The sequence below is a fragment of the Lissotriton helveticus genome, chromosome 8 (genome assembly GCF_964261635.1).
Source record: "Lissotriton helveticus chromosome 8, aLisHel1.1, whole genome shotgun sequence".
Taxonomy (NCBI): Eukaryota; Metazoa; Chordata; class Amphibia; order Caudata; family Salamandridae; genus Lissotriton; species Lissotriton helveticus.
This window is the reverse complement of record NC_136069.1, coordinates 1171232189-1171251441: the sequence shown is the minus strand read 5'-3', so window position 1 is coordinate 1171251441 and position 19253 is coordinate 1171232189. Positions and strand designations below refer to the sequence as shown.

The window sequence follows — 19253 nt, the reverse complement described above, 5'->3', positions numbered from 1 at the left end:
CACAATCTTCTCCGCAAGCCCCCACGTCTCCTTCAACCATACCACCGAACTCCACTGGACCGACTACCGCTGCATCCACTTCACCTTCAAGAAACGCACCACCGCACCCAACAGATGCCTCACCGCTGCTGGAGCAAAGTCACCGAAGACCAGCTAACCACCACCCTCGCCCAGAGCCCACCCGCCGACCATCCCGACACCGCCACCCGCAACCTCAGACAGTGGATCGACGACTGCGCCAACACCCTCACCCCTATCAAGAAACCCTCCAACAATCATATCAACAAGAAAGCCAGCTGGTTCACTGAAGACCTCCGGGCCTCCAAGCAAACCTGCCGAAAGCTGGAGAAGATCTGGCTCCGTGAACGAACACAGGACAGCCGCGCCGCCCACAAGAATGCCACCCGCAGACACCATCAGATCTGCCAAAAGGGCCTCCTTCAAAGACCGCCTAGACAACAACGCGCACAACAGCAAAGTGCTCTTCAACATCGTGAAAGAACTCGCCAACCCCAGCGACGTCCCACCCTCGCAAGACCTGTGCGACTCACTGGCCACCTTCTTCCACCGCAAGATCACAGACATCCACGACCGTTTCAACGCCACGACCGCCCCGACAACCACTGAGACCTCCGTCCCCACGACCACCATCCGCACCAACCGCCTGCTCTACTGGACCAACACCAACAACGATGACACTATCAAGATCATGAACACCATCCACTCCGGATCTCCATCAGATCCATGCCCACACCACATCTTCAACAAAGCCAGTACATCCATCGCACCCCATCTCCGGAAAGTCATGAACACCTTCGAGACAGCAACCTTCCCGGAGAGCTGGAAGCACGCCGAGATCAACGCCTTACTCAAGAAACCCAAGGCGGACCGCAAGGACCTCAAGAACTTCCGGCCCATCTCCCTGCTCCCGTTCCCGGCAAACGTCATCGAGAAGACCGTCAACGAACAACTGACCCGCTACCTCGAGGTGAACAACATCCTGGACCCTTCCCAGTCCGGGTTCCGCAGCAACCACAGCACCGAGACTGCCCTCATCGCCGCAACCGATGACATCAAGTCCCTGCTGGACAACGGAGAAACGGCGGCCCTCATCCTCCTGGACCTGTCAGCCGCCTTCGACACGGTCTGTCACCACACACTACGAACACGCCTCCGCAACGCTGGGATCCAAGAGAAGGCCCTGGACTGGATCACCTCCTTCCTCACCGGCAGAACAGAGCATCCGCCCTCCCCCGCCCCCCCCCCCCCCTTCTGCTCCGAAGCCACCGAGATCATCTGCGGTGTACCCCAGGACTCATCCCTCAGCCCAACCCTGTTTAACATCTACATGGCACCGCTCGCCCACGTTGCCCGTCGGCACGTCCTCAACATCCTCTCCTATGCCGATGACACCCAGCTGATACTCTCCCTCACCAAGGACCCCCACACCGCCAAAACCAATCTTCACGAAAGAATGAAGGCCGTTGCTGAATGGATGAGGAACAGCCGACTGAAGCTGAACTCGGAGAAGACGGAGGTCCTCATCCTCGGATCCAACCCTTCGGCCTGGGACGACTCCTGGTTGCCGACTGCACTGGGAACCGCTCCAACACCCACTGACCACACACGCAACCTAGGGGTCATCCTCGACTCCACCCTCTCCATGACTAAACAGGTCAACGCCGTCTCCTCCTCCTGCTCCAACACCCTCCGTAGGATCTACAAGTAGATCCCCACTGAAACGAGAAGAACAGTCACCCAGGCCCTTGTCAGCAGCAGGTTGGACTATGGAAATGCCCTCTACGCAGGAGCATCGGCCAAACTCCTGAGACGGCTCCAACGCATCCAGAACGCCTCTGCACGCCTGATCCTCGACATCCCTCGCTGCAGCCACATCACACCCCACCTGAGAGACCTGCACTGGCTCCCGGTCATCAAGAGGATAACCTTCAAGCTCCTCACCCACGCACACAAGGCACTCCACAACACCGGACCAACATACCTCAACAGACGACTCCGCTTCTACACCCCCACTCGCCAGCTCCGCTCCGCCGACCTCGGCCTCGCTACAGTCCCCTGCTTCCGAAGAGCGACCTCAGGCGGCAGATCGTTATCCCACCTCGCCACCAAGACCTGGAACACCCTCCCCATCCACCTACGGCAGACCCAAGACCTGCTGACCTTCAGAAAACTCCTCAAGACCTGGCTTTTCGAGCAGTAGCAGCATCCCCCACCCCAGCGACTTGAGACCCTCATTGGTGAGTAGTGCGCTTTACAAATTATATGATTGATTGAAACAGGCTTTAAGTATTAGATTTAGGCTTACCCAGGGATTGTGCCATATTCCTTGTCTGCATGGCTGCACTTGTGTACAGTTATAAAGGAATAGGACTGTTTAGGAAACTATATCTAACCAAAAGTGGCGGTATGAGCCAACGTGGAGAAGCACATACCTCACAAAATGAATTTCAGGTTTAGTAGGTGACAAAGCTCCCCTACAGCAATGGGAATAATCAACCTTCATCTACAAAAGAAATTAAGCCTGTATGACTGCATGGGGTCTTGAGTGTATAACCAGTTGTAGTTTACTTACGCGATGGAAATGTAATTTTGCGCTCTCTGTGCATAAGTCACGTGCAGCAGACTTTGTAATTATTACTGCATGCAAAAGACAAAGATAATATTCTTTTGAGATTGCGCCACAACTGTGTCAGTAGCTTTCTTTTGGAGAAATAGGAGTTAAAACAAAACTCCTTTCTATGTGTGCAGTGGATCAACATGTCTTGATTATCTCCCTTTGTGTTAAGGAGATAAAAATGGCTTTCATGAAGGAATCTAAACGTAATGAAAACATCAAATTAAAACCAAAGTAGTGAATTAACTGCCTTTAGCCACTGCAACTGAGTATCTATTGCTATGGCTTAGAGACTGACCCAAATAATTATCCACCACTTTTAAGAATCAACTTGTGAACTGGCGCTGTTTACAAACATCAAATGTACTTGCTGTTTCTTTTCAAAGTAACATACTTGTCCTGTAATGGAGGCATGACGAGATAAACCAGCATTAAAAATGCAATCTGTCTCGCCTTTCATTAAGCTAAAGCCATTTGCTTTGCTATACAATACCATTAGCAAAGCAAATAGCTTTAACTTAACTAAAGGCGAGACCTATTGCATTTTCAATGCTTGTTAGAAATACCGACAGGACCTAGCCCACTTAAAGCCCTGTATAGAGGGAAAATATATAATTTAAATATTTTTTGTAAATGCAAAAGTTCTTGAATAACAAACACCAGACCTAAGAATAACCGAGGGTGTGCATTAACGTTATCTCAAACTCATTTTCCTAATGCAATGCTGGTTAGGTTTTCACTAATAAAGAACGCTAGAATGGTACACAAGCATAACGGAGGTCGTCACGTGACCTGTAACAGCTCCCGGTCAAGCACCCATCACAGGCCGCACGTGTTTTGCCCTTCCACAGTTCAGTCTTGTGCGTTGGCCTCTTCATCCATTAGCAGAGAGACTACGGGTTTGAACACGTCTCCCGCCTGCAGATTGTCGGGCATTGCTGTCGGCTGCAGGATCCGTGCTGTAATCACAGAGACGAGGTCAGGGTGATGAACAGACCCGGTCTGTAGAGTGTTATTTCAGTGAGGTTAAAAGGAGAGAACTGGTGAAGCGTTTGAAACATAATTTCCTATCTGCAACTTGCTATCGTATTTTCCCAGAACGACAGAGCAGATTGTGTTTTTGTTCGAGGAAAACTGTTGACCGGCGCATGCGTTGCATTATTCTGTGAAAGCAATCCAGTGCCCTGCTAATTAAAACAAGCGTAGCCGTAATCGGCGTGTGTTGCATTATTCTGTGAAAGCAATCCAGTGCCCTGCTAATTAAAAAAAAAAAAAAAAAAAAGCGCGTCCGTAATTGATTCAACATGTACACGCGCATGTGGACATGCCATCTTTGTCCCTCCGTAGGCGTGCTCATGTGTAATTGATTATAAAAAGCCCTCGCATGGCGAGAGCAGCGCTGTGCGCTGCTAATGCCAGGCGAGACCTAACGGCGTGCGTTGCATTATTCTGTGAAAGCAATCCAGTGCCCTGCTAATTAAAACAAGTGCGGCCGTAATTGATTCAACATGTGCACATGCATGTGGACAGCCCGACACCATCTTTGTCCCTCCATACGCATGCACATGTTGAATTGATTACAAAAAGCTCTTGAATGGCGAGTGCAGCGCTGGGCGCTGCGAATGCAAGGCGAGACCTAAAAAGGTGCATAGAGAAACTGAGCTGTTCAGAAGCCCAACACATTTTGTTTTGACTTGACCTAAATAAAATATAGCCAGTAGTCTGGGAGAAACTGCGTGGAAATGTAAGAAATGACCATTAATCTATTTGCCAGTGTACCGGAACAATCTCAGGTCACTGACTGTACTGTAGTACAAACTTACTCAGATTGGGGGCATACTGGCAGCGTCTGGCTTCCAAAGTCACAGCCAGTGGGAAGTGAGTGTTATGTTTGAAGCCAATATGCACATAGTGACTTGTACGTTGACTCTTACTACAATGAATGTAGCGATCCGACTTTGGGCAAAACTAATCGCTTGGCTGATATCTAAGCTGAAATACCTATTCGAGTATACCAGTAGTGTTATCACAGAATGCAATCATTTATTACTGGAAAAAGGTTTTGAAATGGAAATGAAAGAAATACTATATCAATTTGTGCAGTGGCATTATCTCTGTATGTGTGCCAGTATGCTAAAAGCCCTATTGCGTAATGAATATGCGTAACCATAAGTGTGCAGTGGGGAAGGGACTTAGTTCACATAATTAACTCTGGAAGCGATCCTCATTTATACATATACAATGAAGAGAGTTGGCTAATTAGCAGTGCAAAGCATTGTAATACTGGCCTTCTAAAGACGTGAATATTAAAATGCAGAGGCCAAACTGAACTCTGGCCTAATAGGTCGTCAATGAAAGAAAGATTTGTGACTGTTAGCAGACCAACCATTGTAAGGGCCTTAGAGAAAAAAAATATGGAGGAATGATACATTCTCTTGTCAGTTACATATGTGAGACATACAGTAATTTCCAGAAAAGGCATACATATCATCTGCAGTTATTTTATCAAAAAGAGGCCCACATCTTATGTAGGTGAGCAACTAGACATGGTAAACAGCGATGTCCATCAAAATAAATGTTCATATAAAGGCTGGCTGCCTCCAATCATCGAGGGCATTGAGTCCCTAAGTGATCATTTTGCATTTGTCCATCCAAAAATGTTCCCTCCTTGGGGAGTAGATTTGCTTTATCTACTCGTCTGGGTCCCAGCATGACCTTTTCAATCACTTCATTTTATGTCCTTACTCTTCTGTTGTTGATAGTGTTCAACAAGTGGTGCTCCCATCATGCTGCATTTGATCCTGCTTCTATGTTGCCGAATTCTGCATGTCACTTTCTGTGTCGTTAATTTAATATAAAGTAAGTTGCATCGACACCATATTACATATATCACATCTTGTGTATTGCAGTTAATGAAACTTGTCAAAGCCTCACCCACATCTTGGTGGATAAACTTACTGGTATTGAAACAGAATTTACATGCCACACATTGGCTATATTTAAAATGGCTAAGTATTGCCAGGAGTCCCCACCTTGTGTTTAGGGTGGTTATGAATGGTAGGGGAAGAGCTGCCCAAACCAAGGAATCCTCGAGGTTCCTTTCCCATTTAAATGAAAACAAAGGCATGTCCTTACTGGTGAGGTGCTCCTCAGCCAGCCCCCAATATTTTCTTTTACTATCTTTTTCACCTCATTACTGATTGGGCTAAAAGTAGTAACACAAACAATTATATTGGTTTGTTGTCCCTCTTTCTGGGCTCTAGAAGATCTTCACGGTGATTATAACAGGTCCTTTTCCCATCAGGATCTGGACAGTGAATTCCTGCAATAGCAGGATAGACTAAATTCAACAGGGTCTGAACGAAAGATTATGTATGATTCGAGTTACTTATGGTGATCGTGGTGCAGGAGTTAGTCATTTAAGGCTTTTGGAGTTAAACCTAGCATTTAACTGTTGTTAATACATGCAGGAAGTAAAAATTGGTCAAGGGCCAAGAAATTACAGAAAATACAGAGCAGGTGTGGCAGTGGCTCCTGGAGCAAGCCACAAAGACTGCACATGTTGCTGATAGGGCAGCACACCCATGAAGGCAGGAAGCCTCATAAAGAGCAACAGCCCATACGAAGGAGGCAGATCAGTGATATATTTTTTTAACCCGTCTTCGGGCATAGCTCCTGATGTCAAAGACCCTGTATTTTCTTCTCATGAGTCTCCGATGCTCAGATACAAACGATCCCTTATAAACCTCTTTATTTAAAGCTGTTTTGATTTGCTGGTGAGGCAGGTTTGAATTCCAGAGAGCTACTGTACCTTTAAGCTCCAAGGCTTCAGAGAAAACATTCTTCTAAGCATTTTGGAACAACCAACAATTTGCAGATAACTGTTCCAGCCATGTTACATTCTTCAGTGAGCCTTCTTTTGCGGCACGAGCTGAATGCATGTATTTCAAGAAACTGGCTTTCTGTGCAAGGACTTGGTCGCTCATCACAAACTGTAGATGTAGCCTGATCTGGGCTGCTTAGGTGTAGTGAGGGAGCTCAAACAATGATCTAAAGACTGCTCTGACCGTTATTCAAAAAGGTGTCCAGTTTCCCTGGAAAGGCTTCTGTGCTGTACCCAATCTTCGGCCGAGGTTCAAAGGTGGGCTGTTTTGTATGTTTGAGAATGGCTTTAAAGACAAATTGTAATGAAGTTGATTTTGGTTTTAATGAGTTTAGATGAGTTAAATAGCCTCCTTTGTCATCCAGCCAACATCCTAAATATGTGTTTTATTTGATATAATCAGGCAGCAGCTGTTCAGGCACCCATTTCCCCCCTTTTTCTACACAATATCATGATGTTTGTTTTTTCTAAATTTACCGTCATTCCTTTTGAGTTGCTACACTTGTGTAAGACAAAAAATCCACCTTAGTAGCCCCATTGACATTTGGCTTAAGAGGACTATGACGTCTGCATAAAGCAGTAAAGTTATAGGGTGATTTGCCAGTTTTGTTGCGTCGCTGATTACTGAATCCAGGGCAGATACCAGATCGCACCTAATCAAATTAAAAAGGGACGGTCCTAAGGCGCACTCTTGTTTAACGCCTTGTTCAGTTTTTATCTTGTCAGGGACAGCTGTATTGTTTCTTTGTTTTACTCTGGCCCATATGTCAGAATAGAGTAGTTGAATTTTCTATAACATGGTGCTTATGGCCAATATGATTGAATGGGTGTACATTTGGGTCCACTCCGGGATCTTTGTGGCTTGTTCAGACAATGGTACTGCGAATATTTTTCTGCACCAGGGAACCAGTTTTGTGATAGAATGCTCTGACTATAACCTGGTCCTTAAAAGTGGTCCAACACTTGAATCCTTATCAGGCATTCTGGTCTTAGAGTTACTTCAAAGTTAGCAAGATTTGCTGTTTCAAAATCACTGTGTACCCAAAGCTAGAACATGATCGCCAAAAAAGTTCTTCTAATAGAGGGTGCTGGTTGCCTCTGTGCATAGTCCAAGTCACTGCCATGTTAACTCGCCTCTGAGCAGGTATGTGGTATATCACAGACGCACAGTTGCTCACAGTTCAGGATATCCGCTTAATTGCCAGTCTTTTGTAGTGCTTAATTTGTCAAAGTTCTTGTTGGAGATTATGCTGTGGGTCTACACCTGTAAATCTGGTTGTAGTTGGTGACCTCACATTGGGAACCTGTATAGCTGGACCAGATAGTCGCAACCAGTATTTCTTTTGTACGTTTACCTATTGTTTAAAGTTCTTTTGATTTACAAAAATAAGGAAGGCACTGACTTGACATTGAATGTTTCTTACTATGCCCGGTCGTATCTTGAGTTTGTAATCCTTGCCCTCACTGCCTGCAAGTGCACAAAGAGATAAACTTGGTTATCCAGTTGTTGTGCACTAGTATTACTGTACTGGGGCACCAGTGGTAAAGTGCCCACGTAGGATGCTGCCTAGTAAATACTGAGGCCCAGAGAACCATAAGAAAAGGTATCGCACCTGGAATTTTCATTTAATAAATGTTACTCTTTTTATTGTACCTTTTTTGTTCTGTTCATATTGTTTGAATAATGCTTCACTAAGCGACTCCTGGCAAACGTATTGCTCACCTGTTGGCTGCCGCCATGTTGTCAAAAAGCCTAACAATTTTCATGCAAGTTTATAATTTCCTCTCCTTCCACTTCACTGCTTTACCTCAATATGTGTCCTTCATAACAACTTGTAAGTGTGTAGTCATTCTTTCACCTCCGGTTACTCAACTAGTTCTGCTAATGGGCAGCTCATAAAGTTGGCTGGGTAAAGAGAAATCCTATTGCCTTTTAGCAGACTGTTAAAGTAAATGTTTACCATTAACAGTTTCTGTCCGCATGGTGGATCATGGAACAAACATCTTTCTGACATCAAACTTCGTACTGCTACTGAAGTCACCTTTAGTTGTGTTTTTTATAAAGTATTGTTTTAGGTGAATATTCCAGTATATGATATGAGTTTCAATTTATTCTTCCTAGCTGACGACTGATGGGAAGCCGAAGATTATTGACATCATTGATACAACTGGCAGTGGTGATGTAAACACATGCACTATACAGGAGCCTAAAGAGGGTATAATTGCTGGCCTATCTGGAAGAACTCTTAAGGTAAGAATGGAACATTCAGTTTTTTTTGTCATAGTTGTTCTTGCACCAACATGTATAATTCAAATTTCCTGGAGTGCAGTCGCTAAATGAAAGACCTGAGGCTCATCCTAGCCTTCACAAGGTGCTGAATGGCCTGCCTTTAGCACAGACCAAACACTCCGCATGTCAGTCTATGACTAAAGCCCCACCCCAACTTGGAATTGGGGCCAGGACATGGTGACTAGCATCTGATAATGCGACTGACGTTAACTTTGCCCTCGCATGCTAATTTGTCCGTTTTTTATATTCAAATAATGGCATTGTCTTCTCCAAATTCACATGTACAGATCCTGCCTCTTATGCTAATGCATCACTATAAAATACCAAGAATTGTCTTATATGCTAGCAGCAGCCACAAAATACCGGAAAAGCCCATTCTGCGCCAGAATCCCACTAGGAACCATGGGGTCCCATCATATGCCAGGGTTATCATGGCTATGAATAGGATTCACACAATGTGCTGAAGAGAGCCATGACTAGCTGATGTCAGTTTCAGTTGAAATCTTTATTAGACTATCAAGAAAAAATAGCCATAAAAGTACAATCCCAGTACCTTTTATTTTTTTGTTTGAGGTCTATTTTATTTTCAGGTAAAGGCTCATACCACAGGTCCATTTTCACACAGCGTTAAGCCTACAACCTAAGTAGACTCGGCCGCGAAATAACTTGGTACTGGGGCCTTGAGGCATGCACAGGAAAGGCAAGTTGTTACACAGCGTTTTACCTACAACCCCACTGGGGCCGGCCGTGTCTCATGTTACATGCTATACTACCTTTCGTACTTTCAACAAATCAAGACCCCTTAGATCTATTTCAAGGAACAAACGGGATACTAGCCCAAAATCTTAAGTCAGGCCAACAGGCCCCAATAGCTATGAGAGAAGAAGAGAGAAGGAGGAAAAAAGTGGGAAAAAAAGGAGAGGAGAGAAAGTAGCGTGCGGTGAGGGGGGGTGACAGAAGAGGACCTGAATCAGCACCCACGTTCCAGGGAGGTCTACGGAAGCAGTCTACCGGGGTCAGGGGGGACAATGGCATCTTCAAAAAGGCATAGCGTTCGTAGTCTGGTAGGCATATGATGGGCATGTTCTACAATGCTAAGATATTGAAATAGGGGCTGCCAAACTGCCTTAAAACGTGTGTCGCGTGTTTGCAATCGCGCTGTAAAAAGCTGCATCGTGATAACATGCCAGAGCCGTACAAACCAGGCTGCTATTGGGGGGGGGTGGGGCAGGTTAATTTCTCTTCCAGTACAGGGCTATAAGCTGCTTAGCCACTCCCAGCATCTGGAGCGCTAGGGTCCAATCGCTTCGGGTGCGCCTTCAGGCTGGCAGGTTTGATACCTAGTAGGATTGTGCTTGTGACTGCTATGGCATGCTCCAGTATACCTTGGGGATGTCCCTCCATAGTCTACACCCCTGTGAGTGCTCAATGTCCGCGCCAGATGGCAGCTGCCATTGGTGTTGGTATGGGTAAGAGGGCGGAGTCGACGGGTGCTGTAAGATCTGATAGATCCGTGAAATCAGCCCTTTTAAATCCCCGAGAGAACACGCCAACCTCTCGAAGGGGGTAAAGTCGCGGGTGGCCGTCTGGTACATTTCCCCCTCAGACACCCAATGCCGCAGTTGAACGTACTGCATTCTCGCTTCCGATGGTACGTGAAACTCCTTCCTACATTGGTCAAAGGACTTAAGTGCACGCCCTCATATAAATCACAGATCACCCTACAGTCCCCCCTGCTTCCATTTGTCAAAGGCGCGGGTACGATGGGCCGGTGAGAAAAGCGGATTCCCTGCTATTGGGGTGTGCGGAGAGGGAAACGTTCTAAGGCCTCTGGCCACAGCTATGTTGTCCCATATCTCTAAGACCGTTCTTGTGGGCACCGCTATATAAGCGCTCCTAGAGCGTGCCGTCCGGTGCAGCCATGCAAGATCCCAGATGGTTCGCCCTGTCACCGTTCGGTCCATTTGCAGCCATCCCTCCTCGCTCTCCCGCACCCCCCACTCCACCACAAAGCGAAGGTGCGATGCCCAGTAATGATCCACTAGGTTAGGGCAGGCTAGTACGCCCCGCCGCCCCCCCCGCCCCCCCCAATCCCGCGGCGGCGTCATGAGGAGCTTTTGGGAAAACCAAGGCCACTTCCCGCCCCATATAAAGGACGTGAGTTCGCATTGCAGTCCTTGAATACAGTGGAGCAGAATAGGAGTGGGAAGGCATTGGAACAGATATAGAATTTTAGGGAGGATCGACATCTTGATGGCATCAGGTCTGCCCAACCACGAAAGTACCAGAGGTCTCCATCTCCGCAGGTCTTCGAGGACAGCTCTCCGACACTCCCGCCAGTTCACCGACGTCCATGTTTCCAAAGAGGGGGTCAGCAGGAGGCCTAAATAGCGAATGTGTTGAGAGGCCCACTGGTAAGGTACCAGGTCCTTCAGGGGGGTTATCTCCTCCCTCGGAATGGTAAGATTGAGGGCCCAAGACTTGTTGTGATTGATCTTGAGACCTGAGGCCCTCTCGAAAAGGCACAGTACCACATGCAATGCCGGGAGGGACTCCCGAGGGCGCGTAAGGGTAAGGATAAGATCGTCCGCAAACAGCGCCACTTTGTTTCCCGGCCGCCAAGGGGGATACCATGAATATCAGGTGCCCAACGAATTATCTCTGCTTGAGGTTCCACTACAAGGGCAAACAGCAGGGGTGAAAGAGGGCACCCCTGCCTTGTACCCCTATGGATAGAGACCGGGGCTGTAAGCTGACCGCTGACCCGAATCCTGGCCTACGGCCCTATATATGGGGCCATGATCCTCATGATCCTCATGATCATCTTTGGACCTAGCCCAAACTTCTGCAGGACTGTCCAGTCCACCCGATCAAACGCCTTCTCCGCATCTAGCGATAGAAGGCAGGCCGGGAGCTTCCAATGATACGCTTTCCCCACAAGGTGCGCCAGCTTACGTACATTATCCGCACCCTGCCGATTTCGGATGAAGCCAACCTGATCCGGGTCCACAAGCCCCGGCATATAGGGATTTAGGCGTTTTGCGAGTAGTTTGGTATAAATTTTAAGATCTGTGTTTAGTAGAACTATGGGGCGGTAAGACGCACAGAGCGTGGGATTCTTCCCAGGCTTCGGTATCCACGCTATCTCCGCCATGCCCATATCAGAGAACGGGCCCTCCGCATCCGTAAAAGAGTTAAACAGCCTCAGAAGGTAGGGTCGAACCTGCGATTGAAACATTCGGTAGAAGGACAGGGGTCTCCTCCTCGGTGATAGGGCCCGCCATAGTCCTTTTAAAAAAAAAAATGTATTTTTAAATTTTTCATTTTCAAATACATACACCATATGTGCTATGCACACAACAATCAATTAAACCCCCGCCCTGTGTAACAACAAGACTCATTGAGGTTACATTATATTATTGTACAAGAAGAAGCATTGCAGTAACCCATACCGTTCCACATTAGCCCAAAGAGCTTTTAGGGTATGCCATTGACACCCGCAGCATCTAGATGGTTAATCCAGTAGGTAAGTTGTCAGTGGGGACCAGACATCCTTGGGCCTAGAGGGAGCTGGAAGTCCTCGGCATGACATGCTAGTTGATCCCTGCAAAACACCAAATCATACAGCCAGTCTCTAAATTTGGAGTCTTTTTTGCTGTCCCATGTTTGTGCTACTTTCCTTTTAGCTAATAAAACTGCTATCATCACCAGTCTTCTATTCTTTGGTTTGTGACGCTTCACTAGCCCCAGCAGACAAATCCAAGGGGAGCACTCCACTTCCTCCGTTGTTATGTCTGTTAAAGCTTGTGTGACCGATACCCAGAATTCCTTAAGCCTGAAACAATCCCATGCAAGATGAATAAAATATGCCTCTTGTATCCCACACAGTTAACATCTAGCTGTGTCTCGCAGGCCATATCTCTTGAACTGAAGAGGTGTATAATACAACTGCTGTAGATATTTGAAGTGAATTATGCGCAAGTTGCAGTTTGCCGTCAGCCGTTTGGTCATCAAGCAGCTGAATTCCCAGTCCTCTTCACTGAGATCAATACCTAGAGCCTGTTCGCAACGCTCTCGTGCCTGGCTGAGTACAGGCGCACTGTCAGATTGCATGGTTGTATATAGTCGGGTGACCAGCCTACCTCGTGAGGGACCTGCCAATAGTGTACGCAATGGGCTCAAGGTGTCTGTTGCAGCGGGGTGTTCGGTATTGAAGGCCTTGAAAGTCTCCATCAATCTATAGTATGTTAAGACTGACATTAGTGCTCCCTGATGCCCATCGCCTATCTGTGCCATTGTGATGAAGGTGCCCTCCGGATATATATCACCCATCATAACTATATCCGTATCTGCAAGGATCTCCAGCGCCCGTTTATCCTGAGTCACCGAAACAATCACAGTACATTTAAAACCATAATTGTTTTCTTATGGTTTCAAATTCCATAGTTTCAAAGTTTGAAATTAACAACTACATGGAAGTGGCAAAAAGGAAAAAAAAACTCATTGCTTCACCCCAAAAGTTTTCAACCACAAAAAATATCTAATTTTCTTCAAGGTTTCAGCAAGTAGCTACTTGCCATTAACGGGAAGCTGAGAATTAGCATTTTGATCCATGGCTGAAATCACTTATGGTATCCATTACGGTACTGCTGCTTGGTTACTGAAAGAGGATGGAGAACAGCCTGCATAACAAGTAAAGTGCAGAGAAAGTGTGAAGCACTTGTTTTGAGGTTCTCTTCTACAGCACCTCAAAACATATAAACCAGGGGTCTGAAACATTTTCTTTAAAATGTAAAACAAAATCTTTTTATTGAAGTTTTATGTATTTTGTATGCAGCATGTTCAACAAAGGAAAGCAAGATTTTAATCATGTTCGGCTCAGCCAAAGCATGTAAGTGATATTACAACATTAAAATGTACGATTTGGAGCAAGTGCTGATATTAAATCCGAGAAGTGTTAATTAATTCTATGTTTCATATTTGCTGTCTGTCGATCCATAGAGGGGTTACCAGCTTAGGGCATCAAACGATCTGCATGTGTCCCAAAGTGGTCATCAGCTCATGCCTTTGCAGTGTAGTAGAAAATATTGTGTTATATTAAAAAAGCAGAACAACAATAAGATTTGGAGCCCCTAACCTTAAGTCCCTGCCCCTCCACCCATCCACCCCCCACTCAGTCTACTCAGTGCGATGTCAGTAAGTGTGGACATTTTTTTGATGGATACTCTCTATGCATATGCAGGGAAGACAGGGAAAGCTATGTGGTAGGGCATCAATCTGTAAACATGACAGCCATCTGCCACTTCAATTCCAGGTCTTTATTTATCAGGATCGCTGACATCAATTCCCTGAGAGAGCGCAGGTACACCCACCAGGATTGCATCCCAGCTGGAGGCTGCTGGGTATTAGCGCAGTTCCAAAGCATCCTCTTTATGCAGCGCCACACTATCCGCCGGCGCCCACACAAGAATAGATTGGGGTCTATGCCTCAAGTGATGGGGGTTCTGGGGACTTCCGCTGCCTAGTGATAGGGCGTTTGGCTGTTAACCTCTAGGTTCCTTGACCTGGGCTTGTTAACTTGTTGTTCTTGGTCCTGGGGAATAGACATAGTATACAGATCTCCCAAGTATGTACCGTAGGGTGTTCTGTGCATTTCGCCAGTTGAATAATGACCCCTCGCCAGTAAGCATGGAGGAAGGGGCAAGACCATAGCATGTGAAGGAGGTCTGCATCCACCAGAGCGCAGTGGGGGCATGCAGCGTTCACATATTGGAAATAACAATTGATTTTTTCTGGGGTTAGATAGGCCCTGTGTATATGTAAAATCATATGAGGTGACACCTCCTATTACGTAGTGTGTGTGGAGCTTTCCAAGATTGCCTCCCATTCCTTGTTTGTGCAGAAGTAGGTGAGTTATTCCTTCCAGTGAGCACGTAGTGACGCAAGCATGGCTGCTGCCTTTGCCAGTAGCGAGGCAGCGAGTTGGCTGCTCACTAGGTAGGTCAACCCAGAGACGGGCCAGAGTCGCCATCAGGGAGTTGTACAAAAGGAACTGCCCCAGTGGGAGCTCAAAGTTGCTTATAAATGTTTCATGGGGGTGAGGACGCCATCACTGTAGAGGTCGCCCATTGTGTGTAGTCCCACAGCATGCTAGGCTTCAAGCTCCATTACAGAAGTAATGGTGGCATTTTTTAGGAGTTCCCAGTAGGGCCAGGCTCTAACGAGAGCAGCGACGCACAACATTTAACAGTAGGGGGGTCTGGTTTCATGGCTCGAGTGGCGGGGTGAAACAGGTGAAGGACACTGGTCAGCATCCATGGCGGTTACAATGTGACCCTGTCAGTCCACTGTAGGCCAGCAATCCATTTGGCTACCCATTGCAACTTAGAAGGCAAGGAACTATTGCTCTAGGTTTGGCACTGCCAGGCCGCCTTATTCAGAGGCAAGTATAGTTTCACCAGTAAATTCCAGATGAATTTTCTGATTCTTTGTTCAAGGTCGTGGAAAATTATGGTCCGAACATAAAGAGGCAGTATGGAGAAGCAGTATAAAAAGTGGGGGGAGTACCACCAACTAAAGTAGGGCTACCTGGCCCACCACTGATAGTGGCAACATCTGCCAAAACTACTATGAAGTGGCCTAGGCAACCTGGACATAACATGCACAACTCTGTTTGATATACAAAATATTAAACCAAATAGTCCAACTTATTACAGTCTTTCCAAGAATTTCACTGCCATCTTTCAATGAAGATTTTCATTGCTTATTTTACATTTTTTTTTGAAAATACAAAAGTTCAATTTGCATACAGAAATAAAAAGTTATTACAAAACATCTTTTGAACAAACTACATGGTCTCTTCGTCAGGGGACGAAGCCTGTAGAGAAAAATGGGAAAAAAATTAATGAATGTGCAACTGGCATGGGTTAGTCATGTTTGTGTGTGTGTGTAACTGGTGAATCTTAAAGTTTGTGTCACCAACACACCCGAGGTGCGACCCATCTGTGGCATGCTAAGTAGACATACTTGCATCCAATGGGATGATCTGGATAAATCAACCGCGTTCCTAATAACACACGGTTTATTGTGTTAATGTAATAGATATCCCACTTTGTTCATTACTGAGAAGTAAGCCAAATACCTGCAGTATCTCGTGTTGGAGGACCTACAAAATATCCATGTGCCGTTCAAAGTCTGGAAACACCTCTGCATTGCTAAAATAAACCAAGAGACAACTTTTAATCTAACACAGTACTGTTTATGCTAATAACACGTGATCATGGAAGTCAAGAATGCACTCAAAAGAGTCCCCATGTTGTAGTCCAATGATATTTGCCAAGCGTAGTAAATCACACAGCTGAAATGACAGACATATGTCCCACTACGTAAACTTCGATGACCACAATCGGTGATGAGTGAAGTGACGGTCTCAGTAAATAAAGGACTCGCCTAAGATGCAAGTAACTATGATGATACCAGGCGACTACCATCTGAGTCCTAACAGATCTAGCTCTGCGTGTAAGGTTGCAATCAAATAAATCCTCAGGGGTGTGGTACACCTGCAGTCCAAAGTGCCAACATTTTCTCGTTTGCCAGTGTACAGACACTCCTGAGAAGACCAGAGTTGACCTCGAATTATTTTTGCTCAATGTTATGAGTTGCCAGGGTATAGGCACTCCAGAGGAGACCAGAGTTGACCTGGACATGACTGCCCAGTTGACGCGGAGACCAAATTGCGCGGTGAAGCGGCTCAGTGAGTCAGCAATCTCAATGGGCACATTATTTATGTCTCTGAGGTATATAAGGAGATTATCTGCATAGAAGGATACAGCATGGAGACCATCACCCAGCTGTATTCCCCAATCAACCCCCTGTCTCTGGAGGTGTGCAACCAACGTCTCCATCGCTAGTTAGAAGAGCAGAGTGGGGAGAGACCACAGCCCTGCGGAGTGCCCCTGCCAACTAGTATAGACTAAGATAGAGGAGCCGGTTTTGACTCTATTCAGATGGTCAGTAAAGAATAGTTGTATTAACCTCAGAAAAAGGGATCCTATGCTAAATCGCCGCAGTGCCTTGAACAGGAATGGCCATTCCAATGAGTCAAAGGCCGTTTCCAGGTCCAGTACGAAGCACCCCACCCACGGCCAATGCTGTGGGTGGGCCATTACGCGAAAGAAGCGTAGAAGGTTCAGGGAGGTGGAGCATGCTGGTACAAACCCGTTATGGTCCTGGTGGTTCAGCGTTGGAATTAGAGGTGCTAACCTGGTCGCAAGTGTTTTGGCCAAGATATTGTAATCTGTATTCAACAGTGCAGTGGCCTGTATGAGCCCAGTTCCGTGGGTTCTTTACCGTGTTTTGAAAGAGAAACAAGCAAAGCTTCTCATTGGGGGTTAGACATGGCAGTGGCAGAAAGGGCTTCCTCTTAGAGGACCTTCAGTTGAGGAGCAATTAGTGGGGCACAAGCTTTATAAAACTCTGCGTGCAAGCCGTCAATGGCCTGGTGTTTTGCCCATATTAAGTGCGCAAAAACTCTCCTTTGGTTCAAACTGAGTGATAGGATCGTCCAGTTCAATTCCTTGCTCCGGCGTAACATGATGCAATGTGATTGAGGAGAGAAATGATTTGAGTGCATCAGGCACAATCGGAGTGACTGAGTGGTATAGGGATGTATAGTGCACATGAGCCTGGTGTGCATCTCTTGTTGGGTGTAGAGTAAGGTGCCTGTGAAGGAATGCAGTGTTAGTTTAAAAGAGTGGGATTGGTCCTGCCGGATGAGCCATGCCAGCAAGCGGCCTGGTCTGTCTGCAGTGGCATGTGTACGGGCTGAGTGAGCTGAATAGTTGACCGTCCCTCCAGCAGGGATGCATGTTCACTCTGCTTATTTGCCAGGCGTTATATCTTGGTTTGGTTGTGGATAGCTTGGCTCTCGTGCTGGAGTAGTGTGTGCTCCAGGAGTGTACGGTCTTTTTGGAGATGTTTACGCATATTCCACTGTGTACCCATGCAACACCCATATATTGTGACCTTGAATGCATCCCGTTCAATGAGCCGCGTCAATGCTGTGCCGTCATTGCCCACAAAATAGTCTGCTATGGCGTTCCCCAGTAAACGCTTAGAAGAGAGGGTCCTCCAGGGCCCCCGGCTGTAAGTGCAAAGTGAGGATGGCTGGTGCATCAGCATCCCAGGCCAACTGTAAATACCTCTAAATGTGTACGACCCAAAAAGTCATTCTGCAGTACTGAGGGAAACAAACTAGAGGTACATAGCAGCCTGTCAAGCCGGAAATGTAAATGGTGCAGGGCTGAGTAGAACGAGTACACCCTGGCTGTAGCATTGCCTTCACGCCAGACGTCTAGCAGCTACCAGTGTTGTAGCCAGTTACAGAGAGCTTGTGCAGTGGGTATTGTGGGTGCACTGGGCAATGGGGGGGAATGAGTGTTTGTCATGGCTCCAGAATGCTATTGATGTTGCCTCCTCTTAGCCACAGGAGGCCATTCTAGCGAGAGAGAGTGCCTAATAGTTTATCAAGAAATAGGCTATGTTCCGAGTATGAGGCATATACTGAGCCCAGTAGCAGCTACTGGCCATCCAAGCGGCCCAGTGCAAAAACGTATCTGCCCTCAACATCAACGTTCATTTCATCAGCCACATAACTAGCTGCACCATCTCTTTTAGAGTCTGGTGGATTCTGAGAGTGTAAAGTGTGTCTCCCGTAGGAGAGTAATATGAGTGGAGCATCTCTTATGGTAGGAGTAGATGGGGTATATATGCGCTGGTGTGATCATTTTGCTGTCAGGAGCATGTTGTAGAGGCGATGGCTAGATTACAGTGGTGTGAGTGCGGTGTTGAACACCATCTAACAACAGGGAGCTGGGGGCATTTGAACCTTTGCAACCCAAAAGAGAACAAGAACTGACAATTCCATCCGAGCAGAGGGACAGCGTGCATCCACCTAAACGACCAAATCAACTAATTAGGTGTATCTATCAAAAAGGAAGAAGGTACCGGTAGGGGAGGGAGAACCTGAGGTATACAGTGGGAGGCGCCCCTGGTGTGTTGAATGAGTAGGCATTAGTGGATAGTTAGCCCAGTAGCATTTTGCACCATAGCAAGTAATTATGCATTAATAACAGCTGTCGGCACATTGCAGTATATATATATATATCATTCCACAACCACAGTACGTGCAGTAACAGTGTCTGGGGCCTAAAGCAGGATCATAGGGATGAACCATACATTTCATTGGGGGATTCTAGCTTCAACAGCCAGTCTGGGTGTAGCTTAGATGATGTTATCGGCTGTCTGCAGGGTCACTTCAGGAGGCACCATGGAATCTGCTTTAAAGGGCCTGTTACTCGAAGAGCTGTCTCCCTTGCCAGTTTTTGTGAGTTCATCATCCAGGTTGAATAGTTGTGCTGTTTCACCGATGGCAGCTGCTGTTTCCA

The 19253-nt window shown here is 46.6% G+C and overlaps 1 protein-coding gene across 2 annotated transcripts in view; it reads left to right on the top strand.

The window, feature by feature from the left end:
- TPP2 (tripeptidyl peptidase 2) overlaps nt 1-19253 on the top strand; it is a 596335-nt gene that overhangs the window by 14345 nt on the left and 562737 nt on the right. For both annotated transcript variants that reach the window (XM_078658083.1, XM_078658084.1), the window contains exon 2: nt 8641-8769. In XM_078658083.1, coding sequence (XP_078514209.1) covers nt 8641-8769 — 129 coding nt within the window. The remainder of the gene's footprint in view (nt 1-8640; nt 8770-19253) is intronic.